Raw genomic sequence first — 19,497 nt, forward strand, 5'->3', positions numbered from 1 at the left:
ATTACAACTGACTCTAGTTTATTTGGTTTTATTGGGACCTATAATCCAGATTTTGTACCAAACCCATCTGATGGTGAAAGAAGATATAAAAATAGGAAATCAGGCCCGTACTGGAATGTTTCCTTGAAGCAAGTTGTTATAAGCTTTAAACCCGTTACCAGATTCCAGTTAAGAGCGGCTCCTGTCTCAGGCTCTGAAGTAATAAGTACTCTGTTCTTTATTATACAAGATTTAGAATTGCTCAAAGCCAAGTTGGGATTACCTGGAGAATGGGAAAATGATGATGATTTATCTGGATTGTTCTTACATCTCATGGAAAAGAAAGACGTTGGTTTTGCAATGCAAACAATGACATTTTGGTAGCTGGGTGAGATTACTTAAAGCCTGTTAGTTACTGGTTTAACATTCCTCAGAAATTCTAAGCACTGAAAAAAATTTCAAAACACAAACTTTTTTCTACCTGGATGTCTTGACATTTTTTGAGTCTGAAGAAGACAAAGAATGATTCAGATTGTAAAAGAAAAGAAAAGAATGATCACTGTAAATCCTAGACATGTGATGAAGAACTGAGTGGCGGAATCTGCGGTGGAAAAAGCAGGAAGGAATTTCCCAGAGTTCCATCTCCAACAAGTTCTTCAGCATCCTTTCCAGAGGCATGCTATAGCTGAGAAAGCAGGCTCGTCCTCACCTATCCCATCATGAAGTAAAGATCTCAGAGTTAGCTGCTCACCTTAATTTGAGGAAAATAAATTAAGGAATATTTCTATCATGGAAACTCAACATACAATAATCTACTTGATAAATTCTTAAGACCATCATTTTGGTGACAATCCTACATTTGAAAATTATGATTATATGTAACGATATTTTTTTTCCGGCCAAATAAACTAGACCTTATTCACTGTGGAAAAACCCCACTTTAGACAACTGCCTACACTGATATAAGTGCCCTGCAAGTGAGAAGAGAGGCCGAATTCCTTGCAGTGTGAGGAAGATCTCCCTACAAGTATCTATACAACTGTGGCAGGCACTGCCTGGGCAGGAAATGAGTCCCTTGTGACGGGAGGTATGCGAGCAGAAGAACAGAAAGTGTGGAGGGGAGTCAGGATCAAGTGTATCATTGTATCTACTTTTGTGTTATGTTCTTGAGATTGTTTCTTTTCTTTAGCGTGTCCTTATGATTTATCTAGATCAGACTCCTTGGTTTACTTTATTATTTTTATTTTTTTTAAGGCAAATGGCATGTGCGAGTTTCCCCTTGAGCAAGGTTCCTTCTCGAGTCTGCTTCTGCTTTTACTTACACACACAATGCAACAAATTAGGACTCACGGCAAATTTCAAGGGGAAAAATGTGATTTATCTCCAGCGATTATTCTGGGTAAGGCTGACGTTCTGAGCAGCTTCAGACTGTGCCTGCTCGGGTGTCTGTCTGCGGATATGGGTGTGAGTATTTTTAAGTGCCAGACGAGTGTGGGAGGGGTTTGTGGGGGCGAGAGGTGGGGAAGCTGGTAAGGAGAACGGGGAAGATGAGGGTAGGTCTGTGATGTTTCCTGTAAAATTTAATTTCTCGAGAAATATTTGGTACATGTAAAATGAGTTCTATAAAGCTTGACAACTGTTTATTCTTTTTCTGAGAAATGAGCTTTCCCTGAAAATCCAGTTACTGTTTCGATTAAAATAAACACGATTTGAAAGCTGACAGAAATTGGAAATTCAGTTCAGTGAGAATGGCGGCGTCCAGGAAGTTTCTACTTATCCAGGTGGGATACACAAAAGGCCCCTGCTCCCCATCTCAGTGGGGTGGGCCCCTCCCTCTGAACCCCAGTGAAATTCATGAGTGTATCACTGGGAAGCCAGTCTTACCTTTATTGCCCTATTTTGCTGGGACATGGCTTATCTCATCAACCAGGCTGGGAACACTGTAGGGGCAAAGATCCCACACCCCACAGCACCACTAGGGGCTTACAGACAGGAGACAAGACGGGCTTGCAGAAAAATGAAGAGAGTGAAGGCATGCAAGACTCTGGGAATGGAAGATTAACACGGCACCTGAAAGAAGTTGCGATCATTTATCGAAGGCTAACAGAGGAGTGTGCTAGGTTCTAAGGACACACAGACAGTTACCGGTACACTGTGTTTGTCAGGGTGGGGGTGGGGAGCAGACAGTAAGCTGACAGCTTTAGTGTCATTGGTTATGCTGTGTCCCAGCAGCATACATACTATGCTAATGTGGAGGAAGGAGGAGTGCTTTCTGCTCATAAGGAGTCTGGGAGAGCTTCCCAGAGGATACATCTGAAAGGAGCCTCGGAGAATGAGAAAAGGGAAAAGACATCTGAGGCAGAGAGAAACCCAGGTGCCAAGGCCAGGAGGCTGTGGAGGAAGAGCATGCCCAGGGCATTTCAGCGGGGCTGGCTGGCCCGGAGGCCATGGGAGGCCCAGGGAGAGGAAGAGCTAGTAAAGCAGGCCAGGAAGGGCTGTGAGGGTCTGCGCATAGTTGGGGTTCTGTCCTGCAGGCAGTGGGGCGATGCTGGCATTGTCTCTGAGAAGAGGGAAGCGACTTCTGAGAGCCTGCTGTAGAAAGTGGACTGGGCAAGTGGGTGGAGGCTGGGGCACTGGTGAGGATCCTGAGGCCACAGTGAGAGTAAGGAGAGCAGGTGGACAGAGAGCTGAGAGATGTGGGCATCAGACTGGCCAGTCTTGGCAACAGACAGACCGTGGCAAGAAAGGGGGAGAAAGGAGGAGTTAGAGAAGACTCTGTTTTGGGGTCCAGGTGGCTGGATAGATGGCAGCACCACTCACTGAAGCTGGGGACTTGCAGGAGTGAGCGGAGAGGATGCTGAGTTCAGGTTTGGGCATAAAGACTCCCGGGATAGGGACATCCAGCAGAGAGGACCAGCGGGGGATTCGAGAGGGCCATTTACAGAAGAGGCAAGGTCAGGTTTAGAGGTCAGAGAGGCAATGTGCTCCCCGGTGTTGGAACCCTCCCATCTTCTTTGTACCTTCTCTCCTTTCATCCCGGGAAGGCCAGCAGCTCCATCAAGTCCTGGCTGTCCCTCTGGGCCCTGGGGAACATCAATGACAATCAGCCCACAACATTCTTAATAAGAATCAAATACAAACCCTTCCTAGGAAAGGAGGCCAGGACCGGGAAGACCCAGCAGGGGAGGCTGGTGGGTCCAGGACCTTGTGCCAGGTCCATGGCAGAATGCCAGTCCTGGGCCCGAGCGTGGCCTCTGCTGGCTGAGCACCTGTGGATGAGTACCCTTTGCTCTCTGGATCAACTTTTCTCTTCTGTGGGGGAGTCGGGGGCAAGGTTGGACTAGATGGTCCCCGAGGGGCTACCACCCCAGGCCTAGCACTGATGTCCTATGATTCCAAGATTCCACATGAGTCTGCTTTTCCTATACTGACTAAGATAAAGCAGCAAACGATGTGTAGGATGATGTTTTTCTTGGCTGCTGCTTCTTAACAATGACTTGGCTGAGGATTTTTGTTTATAAATGTTAGCTCGCTGCTCGCTCTCCGCCGTGAGCTTAGACAGTGCTGGGCACGTTCCTCCCTGGCTAAAGAAAACCCCATGGCCACAGAGAGGAGCGGTGACTTCAGTGGCTCACCGGGGGCCCAGGTTCGCCCGCAGCTCCATCCTCTCCAGGAGATCCAGGGGGTCCCGTGGAAACATCAGTTCCTGGTTTTCCTGGAATCCCTGGTAAGCCAGGTGGGCCTGGGGGACCTGGGGGACCCTAAGAAAATAGATGATCTATTAAGAAACGACGAGGAAGAAGATAAATATATACTGAACAGACATGTTTCATCTGTTCTCTCTGTTGCTTACAACAACCCTACAAGTTGAGACTGGCGTTCCCACTTAGCAGATGGGGAAACTGAGGCTCAGTGAGATGATGTGACTTGCTAAAGGGGTCACACACGCACAGCTAATTAGTAGAAGAGCTGGGACTTGAATGCAGGCCTTTCTGAACCCATTAGAGCATGTTTTCTCCCTAGATGTATGTGTAGAATAAAAATCCAATTTGTTAGAATTCTCAGAGGTGCTCTGGTTAATTCAGTTTTCTGATTAATTACAGGTCAGTCAAAAAATGCCTGTCATGTTAACCTACTTTGTTAAAAAAAGCTTCCTGCAATGTGCTAGTAGTCTTTTTAGCCTCTGGTAGTGAATCCTAAACTCTCCCAACCCTGTTGTAATGAGCGGGCAGAGGGGCAGCCTTCTACATGAGGATTCAGCACAGGGGCTCAGAGGAACGGTTGGAGATGAGGTTGGGGGCTGGGGACAGAAGTGCCGGTGGCAGCCGGAGAAGGAAGGTGTTCCATGGGGGCAACTCAGAGACAGACCAGTGGGGGCTCAGCCTTGGGCAGGAAGTCGGAGAAGTGAGAGGCACCAGCAGGAGAAGAAGTGGTGTAGAAAGGTGTGGAGGGGGTTGCCTCAGGGCAGGAAGGATTTAAAGAAAGGTCTGGAAGCCACAGTGTGAAATGCTACCTGGAGAAAAGGCCAGCAGGTCTCTGTAACGGGTAAAGGGGTGTTGGGGGGCAGAAGCCAGTTTGTAGAGGTGCAGGTCATGAGCACACCTGATGGAGAAGGCTGCCAGGGAAAGGAAGCAAGTGGCCAAGTGAAGGTCCTGAATATAAATTTAGGATCATACTCATTTAAAACAAAATGAAACTGATGGATGTGGAAAACATACACAAAAATATAGAAATGTAGAGGGAGAAGTATAATGAACTCCCAGAAGCCACCATCAGGCTCGACAATTACTGACGGCGGCCAGTCTGGTTTCATCTGGTGTCCGCCCGTGAGTCTGTCCCTCCCGGATTGTTGCAAATGCCATCCCGGGCACCAGGCCTTTTCATCCTTCATACTCACTCTCAACAGCTCCTCACTGCCCACCAGGTCACCAGAGCCAGAGCCGACGTCCGATCCCCAGCCCAGGCCGGAGCCCTCGGCCTCCGCTCCCACCTGCAGGGACGAAATTCCCAAACCTTGGTTTCAGCTGCCATTCCCCAAGGACGGCCATGTCGCTGGATGTTCTCCCATACCCCGTAGCGCTGTTAACTCCTGCTGCCACCTCTCCTTCTGGCCCTTCCTCCCACTCCCCTCTACAGCCACCCTGCTGCCTCGCCACTTCCCAGCTGTGCGGCAGACACGCGGCCCAGCCTCAAACATGCCACACGCTTCCGCATCTTCTCCTCGGATCTCTACTCATCCTTCAAGGCCCAGGTCCATGGTCACCTCCTTCGTGAAGTCCCCCTCCCCACCCCATTCTCAGACAAAATTCGCCTCTTCTTCTGTGTTCCCAGCAGCTTCTCTTAGGTCTCGATGTGGTGTCAAGACTTGAAGCTCAGGTGTGTGTGTGTCTGTCTGTCCCTCTAGACTAGGACTCCTCCAGGACTGACCCAGTCCTGACACACCTCTGGGTGCCCAGGTCCAGCACGAGAAGGCATACTTGTCGAATGCCATCGATTCCTCCAAAGAACAAAAGGGAATTTCCAAAACACCCTTTTGTATCTACCTAATATCTAGCCACTGCTGCGTCATCTGTACCCAGTTGACAATAGGCTCTTGGTAATTGTTTGCCAAACAACTAGTGGGAAGACCTTAGAAATGGGATGACCTCATTTGGACCACTGCGGGATTTCCGGATCAACTCCTGGGTCATGCCTGAAGATGGGTGGTTGTGGACAGTGCAGAAAACAAAAGTAGGAAGTCCAGACACTAAGACTCTTATCACCTGCTCGACTCTTGGGAGCTGTGTGACCTTGAGCGAACCCTTAACCCTCTCTGGGCCTCATCCACAAAAGAATTCTATATACTGAATTTATTGAGCATGTACAATGCTCGATAAAATTTTCCATGTATTAACTCATTTGATCCTGAGAGGGAGGTATGATGATACTCATTTTATTGACGAGCAAACAGGGAGAGATGAAGAATTTTGTCCCAGTTATGTGGCAGAGACAGGTTTGGATGCCCCTTTCACCCACGGCCTTGAGTGACGGAGATTTAAAATGACCGTAAAGACATTCCAGAGGGGATGGATGTGCTCTTGACTGTCCTTATTGTACTTTTAAAACCATTTGCTCCGGAATCGGGACATCCATTTCCATTCATCTCAGACTCTCAACACCCGGGGGTTACCTGCCTTCATCGGTTATGCGCCAGGATGAAGTACTGTGTGCTCATTTCTCCTTTCCTCCTTTCTCTCTCACCCCACAGCACCAATCCCCGCTCACGCACACCTCTCTTCCTAGAGCTTTTAAAAAATCCCATTGTAAAACTCATAAGGGGATCGTGGAAACACCGACATGTGTTAGGAAACTAACCACCCCCAAAGTTCTACCACTTTGAGGCAACAACTGCTAACATTTAGGGAAGGTATTTCATTCCAAGGCTTTTGCATGTGTCTATTTTTAAATAGTAAAGCCTACACAAAATGCTCAAGTTTATAACCAGCTTTTTCCACTTAACACTGTATGGTATTTCCCCCTATCATTAAGTATAATGTTAATAGCTACATATGTTCCATTATTTGAATATACTTTAATTCAATTAATCCCCTAATTGGCTAGTTAAACCGTGTCCAATTTTTTTCTATTATGGATAAAACAGACTAAAATATTCGTACGCAAAGCCTTTTTACATATCAGACTATCTCCTTTAGGAGGGATTCCTAGAACAGACGTTCCTGGGATGTTAGTACATATCCACACGGAACTTCCCAGTCAAGCCTGGACACTGCCCCAGCATGGCGGGTCACGCCGCCCCTCATCGAGCGCCCGCTTCTCAAAGCAGAAAACACAAAGGCTCTAAGGTCAACTGACCCAGTTTCTTCGACAGATCAATGGCAAAAAGAGAAAAGGAGGTGGGACCCCATCCTAGATTAAAAGAGGCCAAGAGACACACCAATCGAATGCAAAGTGTAGGCCTTGTCTGGGCTCAGATTTTAAACAAATGTTGGTAAAAAGACATTTCTTAAACTACGGTATTAGATAATAAGAAAGAACCATTGATAATCTGTTAGATGGATAACAATATTGTGGCTAAAAAAAAAAAAGATCCCAGATCAACCTATTTGCAATATTAAAGAATTTGTGAGTTAAATGATAATAATGTTTGAGATTTGTTTTAAAATACGCCAGCCTACCCCTCTGCTCTGCTCCCAAAAGGTGGTGGTAGGTGGTGGAACAGGTAAAGCACGATTAGTATGATGACTTGACGTCCCAGCCACCCTCTTTCACAGACAGAAAATGAGGCCCAAAGGACATAAAGGATTTGTGGGAGGCTGCGCAGGTGCAGCCCAGGACCACAGAAACTTGCCTTGGAGGGGGCTTGAAGGTCACCCCCAACCACCTCTCATGCTTCCATTCCCTCTGCAATTCCTGCCAGGGAGTCTCACAGGCTTCCCACCTCCAGGAGGCAATCTCCTGACATTCGAGACAGGCCTTTGTATCTCTGGTCAGCTCTGCCTGTCCAAAAGTTCTCATTGCAATTTAAGGGCCATTTCAGACATGAAGCCAGGTGTCCTAGATTTTTACCTCTTGCTTTTTTTCCTCTCCAAGCTGCAGCTTCCTTGTGTCTTCCCAGCCTAGAGGCCCTTCGAATGCCCAAATTGGGTATGTTGCAAACCAAAATGAAAGCCTAGCCCTGAGAAAGCCAGGAACAGGCCCCTCCCAGGACTTGAGCCTTTCTTTCCCTCTTCTGGCCAAATCAAACCTTCACACCTCTGCGGCACTTACCGGAGTGATGGGAGTGACAGTTCCCTCAGGAGCCACTGTGGGCGCGAGGAGTGGGGGTGCATCGGGGGGAGTGCTGCCCAACTCCTCGGCCCCAGATATGGCAAGAGGCTCTTCTGTTGTGGCTGCTGCTACGTCTTCTTCATCGCCAGAACCCTGCAAGCAAAACCAACACGAGGCATCGCATCACCTCGCCCATGATGCAATGCACACGCAGCCGCCTGCCAGTGTTTTGGTGACTGTCATTTCTACGGCACTGGCCCAATTTCAAAAAACACTTTCTTACCTACAACTGCCATTACCCCCAACATGTTCACAGAAACACAGACTCCTAACCCGCTTCTGAAATTCGCATCTCCTCTAAGCCCCTCTCCCTAGTAATGGAGTGCTCAGTATCCCTCCCCCCTTACGACTGTGGACCACTCTCTCTGAGAAAGTTCTTCTTGGACAAAGCTAAGAAATAGCAGGGTCAGGACAAACACCTGCTTCCTTGACCCCCCTGTCGTGCTCCCTCCATCGCCTCCTGCCTCCCTGAAGTTGGTGTCCCCCACGAGCCGAATGCATCTTTGTCGCTGGGAAAGCCAGGACCCTGACTTCTCTGCTCCCCTGTGAGAGGATACTGGGAGACACTTACAAAAGTGTCCGCTTGCCCAGGGGCTGCAGTGGGTGTAAGGGGAGCCAGGCCGTCGGTGGCGACCATGCTGGCCTCCTCCTCCTCGAAAGTGCTGAGGGACACTTCCAGAGCAGCCGCCGCTGTTGTCGAACTTCCTTCACTGGCTGGACCCTGAAACAAAGTTGGCGTGAGGGACCGTGCCGCTTCGTCCACACCCCTGGTTAGTGGGGGTGTGATGGTGGGGAGGAAACTGCTGGGGCCATCGGACACCTGGCATGGCCACAGTTCCCCTTCCTCTGCTCAGCTAAGACCTCTCAGGTCATCTCCTTCATCCCCCAGGGTCCCCGCCAGGCACCTCAACCTGCGCATCTTCAGTAACTGGGCGCTCGCCACTTCCGCAGGTGGCCCTGCTGCTTCCGGACAGCTCTGCTAGTTAAGTTCTAGTTTCTACTGAGTCAAGACTTGGTAGAACTGGGACCTGGTGCCTAGTTTTCTCACCTTGTGACAAGGGATTTGCCTTTAAAGAAGTAGGGGCAGGAGAGAAATGAAGGTCGAGGCATGAGAGATGAGAGCTAAAGAAGGAGAGGGAAAAGATAATGGCGGTGACCACTTGGTTAATTATAACAATCCATGTAACCGCCCAGCAGCCTGGAGAGCTGTCAACTGGTCAGAGCGTACCCTCTCCACTGCAAAGTTTCATTGGACAGACACTAGACCAGAGGTGACAGGCTGGGAGCAAATGTGTGGAGTGATCTCAAAGGCCAGTGCTGTTGATATGTGGCAGTCTGATGACCTTCTTCCGGTCATTCACTCCACAAATATCCATTGATTCACCGTTTGCAGGGATGAAGACATTTCAACGAACAAGATGTATATAATCCCTGCCTCACAGAGCTTACAGTCTGGGTGGGAGGCAGAAATGAGCTATCTGTCAAGTTTGCTATTAATTACAGTTATGACGAGGGTTTCCAGGGAGAAGTTGGGGGCACCATGACGGTATCTGCAGGGCGGGGTCATGGTCTGGGTTGGCACCTCCTAGACAAAGTGGGATTTGAGCTGAATTCTGAAGGGTAAGCAGGAACTAAGGAGGGGAGGAGGGAGGAAAAGGTTCTAGGCAGAGAGGAGAGAGTATGGAAAGATTCTGAGGCAAGAAAGGTCAGAAGGTCAGAAAGAAAGGAAAGAAGGTGAGTGAGACCGGGTGGTCAGCGTGACGGGCCGGGCCAGACCCTGGGAGCCTTGTAGGCCAGGCGGGGGAGCAGGGTCTGCAAGAGGGCCACCCCACCAGGAGGCACCGAGGGAGAGGATGGAGGCGGCTCAATCCAGGGGGCTGGCACTGGAGAAGAGTATAAGGGGCTGGGTCCACCATGTGCTTAGGCAGAAAAATCAATAAGACATGGTGCTTGATGGGATCTAGGAAGGAAGGAAGAGGGAAAAGAATCCTGGACTAGGACTGGGGATGATGGTCTCACTCATTTGAGGTGGGAAGTCAGGAGGAGCGGAAACGAGGTGTCTAGGTTTGAATCTGCTGAGCTTGAAGAACTTGCAGGGCACCCGTTGTAGTGACATTACAGGGACAGACTTGCCAAGTGTCCTGGCATGTTTGAGTCTTGCCTTTAGAAGCTGGTAAGAGTGTCTCCACGCTGCCTAGGGGGAGGGCTGAGAAGGCCTGGCCATGCGCGTGGACGCTGCTGGGACCTGCCTGCACCTTGGCCCTCCACTGCCCTCTGGCAGCCTGTGCTCACACCCAGAAGCAGGCCGTGGCTGAGCCCACCATCGCCTCTCTGGCTCACAGGCCAGCACTCCTCCTCCCTGGCCCTGAGCCCCGCTGGTGGAGGTGATGGGCCCCTGGGACTCAACCCCACCTCCCTGACTCACCCAGCTCCCCAGCAGCTCCCCATGGGCCTGCAGGGGCCTTACCACACGCTCTCCCGGAAGCGAGTATTTGGTTAAGGAGGTGCCCCCTCCCCATTCGGGTTCCTTTGGATTTGCTGAACAGAATGAAGACCGGCCCTGAGAAGGCCAGTGTCCGCTCCCAGCCATGACCTCAGCGCCCAGCACTTTACACTCCTTACCAGAACGACTCCTTCCCCAGACCCCTGGGTGGACATGGAGAGGGCTGGTCCCCCGGTGGGCATGCTGCCAGCCTCCACTTCCCAGTAAGTGCTGGCGAGCATCTCAGCCTCCTCTGTTGCGGTCGCCCCAGAACCTTCTTCAGTATCCGGACCCTGAATAGGACATCAGGAGGGACCACGTCAGTGATCCACCGCGCTGCGGCTGGGAGGCGTGAACGGCTGGGGCCTCTCCTGCGCCTGTGTCCTGTCGCTCCCTCACCTTTGGAGCCCTTGCCCATCCCACGCCTCACCTTACACCACCGCCCTGACTGTGGCGCCCACCCACACGGAAACCCGGATCTTGCCCACCACCCACAGTGCGAGCGCCCCGGCCAGTAGGCCGCCTCTGCGTTCATCCCGCTCCTTCCTGCCAACCCCAGGGACATGGCACTTCCCGCAGTCCCTGCCATCTTCCTTCCACGGAGTACTCCGGTCACGGTGCTGGGACAAAACCCAGGTCTAGGGCACACGGCTCTCTTGGGGAAGCGGTGGCCTCATTAACCACTTCCTCGCCTTACTCTCCTCACTTAGTGCCTCTGCCCTCCACCTCTCCCACAGCCCTAACTACCTCTTCCCAAGTCACCGATGGTCACAGTGACAGATCCAATAGATACCTTGCTCTTCAGGCCTTTACTCACTAGGAATCTTGGCCGGATCTGACATCATTAACCAAACCCAGAGAACAACACCACCCTCACCTGGAAGGAGACACAGCCTTCGAAGCATCCCCCCTCCAGGCTTCCTTCCCCCTCTTTTCTCCACTCGGGGCCAGGTGGTCTTTCTAAGACCCGCTCTGACTATGTCACTTCCTTCTTTAATACCCTTTGATGATTCCCATTTCTGCTGAACACTCTCAGGCTCCTTCTCATGGCTTCCTTGTCTCAGAGGCCTTTCCAGCCACGTTTTTCTGCTGTCCCCTCCCTCACCCCTGACCCCACCGGCAGATGGCTTCACTTCTTAGGTCTCTGTAAGCTCCCTTGATGCCTCCAGTCCTTTGCCCCTGCTGGCCCACCTCCTGGCCCACCTGTCTCACGCCCATCTGCTAGGCCACTTCTAAGCATCCCTGGGCCTCATCTTCAACATCCTTTCTCCAGGAAGCCTTCCTGGGCCTGAGAGTCTGGGTGCTGGCCCTCTTTATGGTGCTGCCAGAGCCCCCTATGCTTCTCCTATTGCACCGCTTACCTTCTGTCCCCAGGAACTGGTCTACTCTATTTACGTGGTGCTTGGCGCAGTGCAACACCCCACAAACATTTGCTGAATGAGTCAACAGAAGCTTCAACCTCCAAATTAGTGTCTGTTTGGACTCAGCTCCACAAGGCTGTCACTCCGCATTTTGTAGACAGATGAGGAAGGCCAAGGTCTGCTCCCACCGGAGACACCCACGATCTCCCGGAAAGAGTGAAGTAGAACATGCGCTCTGAGATGCTTACCGGAGTGACCCCTTCCCCGGGGTCCTCGGTGGTCATGGAGAGGGCTGGCACTTCGGTGGGCACACTGCTGGCCTCTGCTTCCCCAGTGGGGCTGACAATCACCTCGGCTTCCCCAGCGGAGCTGACAATCACCTCGGCTTCCCCGGCAGTGCTGGTGGTCACCTCAGCTTCTCCAGCTGCTGCCGTGGCTGCCAAACCTTCTTCTGTATGTGGACCCTGGAACAAAGGCATCATGAGGGACCACATCACTGGGCCCGTGGCCTTCACTGACGTGCCTGTGGCTGGAGAGAACAGTCTCCCCACATCCTTCCGTCATTCTGCATTTCTGTAGCTTCTTTCTCTCAGAGCATTTCCTTACCTGTGACTTTACCCCCGCCCCACGACAGCCCCAGAATTACAGAATTACAGGGATAGGAAAGACTGCAAGGCATCTGTGTTTCCTGTTTGCATGTACCCGTGGCCGGGAGATGACTGCTTCCTGAGTCAGCCTGCTCCAGCTCTAGACACTTCTATCTAGACACATCCACCTCCCTGTGACCTTTCTTATGTGCCCACCCAGAAACCATAAGAACAAGTTGCATGTCTTTGTCCATGACGGTGCTTCAAGATGTGCAGGCCACACCTTTGCCCTCCTCAGCCTTCTCCAGACTAGACAGACACCTGCTTCCTCTCTTTCCCTGTGATTTAGTTTTCTTGGCAAATGTATGATTCCTGCAGGTTACACAGCAGATGCATGAAATGGAAACAAAACAACTCTGGCTGTTGGTGCCACTGAGCTATGTTTTATCTCATTTTTCAAGGTTTTTTTTGTTTGTTTGTTTGTTTTGTTTTCTAAATTTTGGAGTGGTTCTACTTTGTTTTGTTTTGCAAAAAAATAGTTCTTCTGGATACTGAAAACACTAAGCTGATCAAAGTTAGATTTCCTTGCTACAGGACTTCTCAGAGCCTGTAAGGATGATATCATATTAAGTCCTTGCAGAATGACTGTCGAAAAAATAAAAATAAAAATAAACTTAAAAAACGAGAAAAAACGATGTCATAGATTTCAAAACGAGACTCTTTCTAACTCTGCTTCAGCTAAAGTCCCAAAGGCTTTATACTTAAGTACAATTACCTAATTAATTGTATGAGTAAGTACAATTCCACAGGCATTAGGTACCTTCTACATGCTAAACGAAGGAACCAAACCACTTGAGCGGGACATGCTAAGAGACAGTGAAATGAAACCAGTTCTACAATCACCTGTCTCCAGGCTATATAAGAAAAGGAAAAGAATTCATTTGGGGAGAGCAGGAATTCCTCTGGAGAGAATTTTCAGTGTACTGTGGCTTACTCCTTCCTCTCTCCTCATCACTAACCATTTGGTGAGCTGGATATGTATTCCTCGAAATTCGAGAGACAAAGGGACCAAATTTTTGATATCATGTGGGACTGGACTTTGAAAATACCTGTAAAAACAGGCTGTTCCCAGATAGTGACTGGGAGAGTATGAAAATTACCTGAGTTCTCACCCTAGGATAGCAGAAAGAACAAGCTGACCCTGTGGGATTTTAGCAGAGGCCATTGTGAGAAAACTATATTTTCTTTAAATTGGCACCTGACTGTATCCAGCATTTAAAAAATTTGCTTTGTGGGTATAAAAGCCAATTACCAAGTCATAGAGTAGACACACATACAGTTAATCTGATGCTAGCTTAAAGGGGGTCAAATTGCAGAAGAGGGTGTGCATCTTCATAACTGAGCAGGAGAGAGGCAGGTACCACGGGGAGGACCAGCTCGCGCTGCATCTCTGCCTCCAGTCCCGGGCACATCCCTGGAGAGCGTCTGGGGCCCCAGGACTCCCGCTTCCTCTGTACCAGCAGAAGGGAGGCAGTCTCCACTACGTTCAACCAAAAATCCCCATAGTTCTCTACAGTGCTCAAGGCCATCAAGTTGGAAAGAAGCAAACAGATTTACTACCGACTTATCAATTTCCCATTCGCTCACCTCTTCGGTGCCACGAGGGAAGGCCCCGCACCCCGAGCCAACGTCTGCGACGGCACCGTCCCGCGTGTCATTCAGGATCTCGCCGCACCCTAAGGAAGCAGACATTCTGTACTTAATAACTGCCTTTTGCAGTCTTGAAAAAGAAGAGGTATCTCTTCACTGACTGTTTTGAAAAGGTGTCCAGAAAACAGGAGTGAGAGGTGGAGAAAAACCAACGATGACGACAACAACAACAACAACAAAATGAAGTTGCAGAAAACCAGACAGTGAAAGGCAGTACACCTGGTGCTTTGGATCACAGGCTCCGGCATCCACAGCAGGGCTGGAATCTCACCTTGCCACTGAGCGACCTGTGGCAAGTGGCCTAACCTGTGCCTCAGGTTCCTCATCTATAAACGGGATAATTCCTATCTCATAGGGTGGTTTCGAGGATTATGTGCTTCAGGGATTAGATAAATTAATGCGAGAAATGCGTCGAGGACAGCCTTTGACACAGAGTTAGCAATAGATGTTCATTGTCAGTGTGGTTCTACATTTGTAAGGGGAGAAAAACTATATATGAGGATACATGTTTCATCAGCATCACATAATTAATATAGTTATCGTATAACATATGCAATACGCAGATATATATGGAAATCTGTGTGTGTGCAGATAAACCACACACTTGGCTAAACCAAAATACTCAATACTAGTTTCCTCCAGAGGATAGGAAACGACTATTTTTTTGGCTCGTACAACTCTGCACTGATTGAACTGTTACCACAAGCACATATTTCTTTTGCAATTTAAAAAACACATGGAGTCCTAAAGCAAAGAAAAAGAAATTATGCTAACAGGAATGCATGCCTGTTATAGGTTGGGCCCCGGGCAAAGCATGTCTCACTGTATCTTCCCGCTGGTCCGTCTGTCCTACCTAGAAGGACCTTCCTACGCACTTTGCAGCTGGAGAGCAGAGCCGGGACAGAATCCCATATTTTCAGCCTTCCCACTATCACCAGTGGAGAGTGTGTGGCCTGCTCTGATCTGCACATTAGCACCTTATTACTATTAACCCCATCCTGCGGAGGAGGGACAGGTCCCACAGGGAGCCGGCAGCTGGGAGAGGCCCTGAAGCCAGGTCCCCTGTCCCCATGCCCAGCCACTTCCACACATGCCGTGCTCACGTATGTCCCATGGTATGAACAGTGTTTGTGTGTGTGTGTGTGTAGGGGGGGGGGTGCTGAATTATTCAAGGACCCTGGGCACACAAGTGCATCCCCTGTCACTTTGCATCCTCCTGGTGCTGACCACCAGGGGGTACTGTGCAAGCAGCAGCCAGACACCAGGCCTCTAAGTTCACACCCCTTGGAGGATGAAGGCGGGTGTGGTGCGTGCTTTGGGGTAAAATAGTGTCAAGGAAACTTGAAATAAAACTATTAGGTGGCTTTCCCTAGCCAGAGGCAGGGCTCAGGGTTCAGGCCCCTCTGCCTCATCATCTGGGCCGTCTATGCAACAAGAAGAACAGAAAGATTTCGGCCAGCTCGGTTGTTTTCGTTTGGTCTTTTGTCTGCCAGAGAGAGAGTCTGGCTGATCCCAGGGAACTGGCCAGCTGTGCTAGGATCTGGGTCCTAGACTGCTAGGCTCCCACCTCCTTTGAATCTTTCAGTCTAAGACAGGCCCTCACCCTGGGCCCAGCAGCCTCTGCTCCCTTCTCGTCCCTCCTCAGAGTTCTTAATTCCGCCCTGAGAACAGCACTCACAATTCATAAAGCACTTCCACAACCTCTCATCCACCCTGGAGGCAGGGATTATAAACACTCCCAGGGGACATTTAAAGAATCTAAAGCTTGAAAAAGTTAAGCAACTTGCTCTGGGCCCGACAGCAGATAGGCGGCTGAGTAGGGCTTCCATCCAAACTGTCTGCTCCTGGCCCCGCAGTCTTTCCACAGCAACGCCTTGACTCCTTGGCTGTATTAGGACTTTATTAAATTATCAGACTTTTTTCTTTTCTATTCAGTACTGCATACCTTCTCTCACCCACAGACTTCCCAAGTTCAGTTGTTAAAATAACATTCATTTACTGATGGCAGAAGTAAAAAGAACAATGATATATATAATTGTAAAAGACATGTAAACTACAGAACTACAAAAAAAGAAAATTGAAACCACCCACAACCCTACTACCCAAAGATAACTACTCATAGCATTTTGTTGTACATTATTCATAAACACACACGCACACGCACACGCACACACACACACACAACTCTCATGGCTATGTATAAATAGATATAAATAACATATTCAAAGACACTCACCACTTTCAGGGCTGCACATATGAATGAAATATAATTTGCTCCACCAATCCCTACTGTGAGTGTCTGGGTTGTTTTCGACCTTGTACCTAAATCTCGGTACTCTGGCATTGACTAAAACTTGGTCTGAAATGGTTACCCCTCTGATAAGGGCAGAAAATGCAGGCTGCTCTCAGGCCTTGGGTACATGTCAACCTGCCGCCTGGGGGATCATGCCGGATCTTGGGTTTTTGCCAGTGCTCTTCGCTACAGCTGAGTGGGGGCAAGGGTGCTGCCCGGGATGCAGGAGGCCAGCACTGCCTTTGGGCCGGCCGCGGACCTCCTAGGCATCTGCCCTTCTCGGGTCATTAGTTAGTTTTCCCATATGTGCCGTGCTGGAGTTTAGATGGCCTGATCCTCTGAGAGTCAAGGAGTCTGAGGCCAAGGCTGGGAGGAGTGGGGATTCTGAAGTCTGGCCTGGGCAGTGGTTCTGTCCCGCTGCCTACCAGCTGTGTGCTTGTGGGCACGTCACTTACCTTTCCAAGCATCAGTTCTTCCATCTGTAAAATACTGGCTAATAATAGCAATGAGGAAATGTGTAGTCAGGGGTGGAGATGAAGTATTGCAGACACTTGGCACACAGTAGGTGTTTAATAAGCGACAACTATTACAAGCTTTTCTGTTAAACCCCAGGTCCTTCTGGAGGGGTGAAGTCTGGGGATCGAAAGTTCAAGTATTCGGGATTAAAAGCCACCTCTGCCATTTACAAATCAGAGCCGCGTCTGAGTGCCTTGAAGTCCGCATCTCGTTTATCAGATTCGGATGATTATAATTCCTTCCTCAAGGGGTTGAGGGGAAGGTTAAATGAAATGCTCTATATTCCACACATCACCCAGGCTGGGCATGCAGTCGTCACTCAATAAAAAACCAGGCTGCACTCAATAAAAACCAGGCCGTGTAACGGTGCAGCCGGGACTTGCCTTGCTCAGGGCTGCTGTGCAGGACGACGCTCACGTTGGTGGTTTCCTGGGTCCCCTCAGGTACAGGTTCGCCGGAAAGTTCCACATCCTCAGAGGGAGGGGATAGAGTTGGAGGTGTGTTTATGGGATCAGCTTCTGCTTCTTTATACTGAAGGGATTAAAAATGAGACCCGCAAGTCTTTATTTAGCAGGAAAGCATAAAAAACGGCAGTGAACACCATTGGAGAAAAATGTATATTCACAAAGTGCTGAATAAGCCCAGAAGAAAGCCTAGACCTGCCTACTATGTAGGTGGTCAATCACTGAACCTCCCAGGCCTGAAAAAGATACACGCTAAGAGTAATTTAATTCTGTTCAGTTTACCACGAGACTCTGCTAATCTCTGAGCACAAAGACTACATCCCAGGTCAGCACAGAGGAGATGCTCAATAAAGATCTGTTAGATGAGAGAATGAATGAACAAATGAACGAAGCAGGCTGCACTCAGTAAATGCTACATAAATCCAATGTCAGATGTGTACAGGTCATGCATGCTTCTGAAAATAAGAGATGGGCATAGTTTCATTTCCAGTAAACTTTGGCTTTGTTGGGTAGCTTTTCCAAAGCCAGTCAATGTCTTAACCAACTTTACTAGGGAAAAACAACAAAAACCCTCAACAGTTGGAAACACCAAAGAGTTCAGAGATCTAGGTAGAAATCCTGAGGGGCAGCAAAGGTCATGACATCATCCCCAGACCCAGAATCAGGTAGCAGCTCCTGAGACCCACGGCTTTTCGTACTCAAATAGTCTCATGGCTTTCTGAGCTCAAGGATCCTGCTAACTAGTGTTGGATGTGTGACGTAAACAAGAAACAACTAAGACACTTAAGATTTCAGGGTTAATTTGTGACTGAAGCCATTACTTACCTATCCTAATCTCGTTAATGTCAGAATATAGTCTATAAACACTGAATTTCTGCTTCATTAGAACAAGGAGGATTGTTGTGGACCCTGTAACAGGATTTGTTCTTATGATCAAATTTGGGTCAAATCCCAGCTCTCCACTTATTAGCTACATTATGTTGGGCAAATCGCGTAACCTCACTGAGCCTCAGCCTTCTCCTCTGTAAAATGGGCCAATGATAACGATTGACAGGGTATAAAATGCATGGGGGTCCTCAGTACAGGGCATAGTATGAGCCCATCAGTGGCAGCTGTCATCAACATCGCTAGAATTCTAAAGTCTGAGAAAGACTGATACCTCGATAGTGATTTGCTCTTGAGCGTTGGAATTAGATATGATTGTTTTATCTTTTTGCATCTGCACTTTCAATTTTTTTTTAAACAATGAATATGGAATATTTGTGTACTGAAAAAAAAAAGATAGCTTATTGTACCGTAAATCTCAGGGTGGAGGTGGGGCTGGAAGGTTTTTCAAGGAACCAAAACTTGAAGAAAGAGCAGAGTTTCAGAACATGGAGGTGGAAGGAGGCGTTAAGGTTAGAAAGGACACAGCATCTTCAGAGCCCGAAAACCTGAGCTTGGCGAGGGCCCGAGGCTAGAAGCAGCAGAACAGAGCCAGGAGGCAGAGAGAGGGAGCGGGGCTGGGTCTTTGGTGAGAAATCTGGCCTTGGACCTGGGGCATCTGTGGGGTATCAGGCGGGGTAGTGGCGTGGGCAGGGGAGTCCACCCTGGTGCCAGTGAGAACATAGATTTGGGGCGTTGAGGTTAGGCCGGGAGACCAGGAAGCTGCAATGAAGAAACCTGGTGAGGCAGGAACCAGGCAGTGTGTGTGTGGGGGGGGGGGGGGTTGGGCAGGGGGCGGCGCTGTGAAGACCAGGTGGGACTACTCCATCTCTCCCCAGCTGCATGATGACCTGGCAGGGCAGCAAGAACCATGTCGTAGGCAGTTCTCCTCTCCCTGCCAGGGTCCAGCGTGAAAGCCACCCTACCAGGGTTCCCTGATGGTCTCAAGAAAGCCTGTCTCTAGCTTGGAGCAAGGCTGCTAGTGGCTGGAAGTGAAGATGGTTTATAAGGAACTTGGGCTTTGAGACAAGGCAGGTAGGGCAGGTGAGCATGTAGGAAACACAGGACGGCAAGGTAAGGGTGGGCTGAGCTCTCTTACTCAGAGTGGCAAAGGTCGAGTTACTTGAAATCACTGACTCCAGTCTGTCAGGCAAAAATCTCTTTTGGCAAACTCCTAACAAGGCAGCCACAAACCCACTTTCAAGGGCAGAGCTCAGACCTGGTGAGCTGACCCTCGGTGATCAGGGTCAGGAGTCCTGCCTCCAACATGCAGCTGTTGGTTTTCACAGGTTAGCGTGCATGGAGAACCAGTGTGGCCTGTGACAAAATAGGAATGTCGAGTCTTAAGACTTTT

At 49.4% G+C, this 19,497-nt stretch overlaps 1 protein-coding gene across 2 annotated transcripts in view; it reads right to left on the reverse strand.

The window, feature by feature from the left end:
- COL15A1 (collagen type XV alpha 1 chain) overlaps positions 1 to 19,497 on the reverse strand; it is a 95,651-nt gene that overhangs the window by 35,187 nt on the left and 40,967 nt on the right. The window contains exons 6-15 of one of the 2 annotated variants that reach the window (XM_036239127.1): positions 17,139 to 17,286; positions 13,884 to 13,972; positions 12,000 to 12,113; positions 11,898 to 11,969; positions 10,429 to 10,581; positions 8,378 to 8,527; positions 7,747 to 7,899; positions 4,877 to 4,969; positions 3,615 to 3,740; positions 3,000 to 3,062 (exon numbers count right to left, since the gene is read on the reverse strand). In XM_036239127.1, the coding sequence (XP_036095020.1) occupies positions 3,000 to 3,062; positions 3,615 to 3,740; positions 4,877 to 4,969; positions 7,747 to 7,899; positions 8,378 to 8,527; positions 10,429 to 10,581; positions 11,898 to 11,969; positions 12,000 to 12,113; positions 13,884 to 13,972; positions 17,139 to 17,286 (1,161 nt within the window). Of the gene's footprint in view, positions 1 to 2,999; positions 3,063 to 3,614; positions 3,741 to 4,876; positions 4,970 to 7,746; positions 7,900 to 8,377; positions 8,528 to 10,428; positions 10,582 to 11,897; positions 12,114 to 13,883; positions 13,973 to 17,138; positions 17,287 to 19,497 lie in introns of both variants that reach the window. The other variant, XM_016146298.2, reaches the window with a different exon arrangement.

This window comes from Rousettus aegyptiacus, unplaced genomic scaffold (genome assembly GCF_014176215.1).
Source record: "Rousettus aegyptiacus isolate mRouAeg1 unplaced genomic scaffold, mRouAeg1.p scaffold_m13_p_3, whole genome shotgun sequence".
Lineage (NCBI taxonomy): Eukaryota > Metazoa > Chordata > Mammalia > Chiroptera > Pteropodidae > Rousettus > Rousettus aegyptiacus.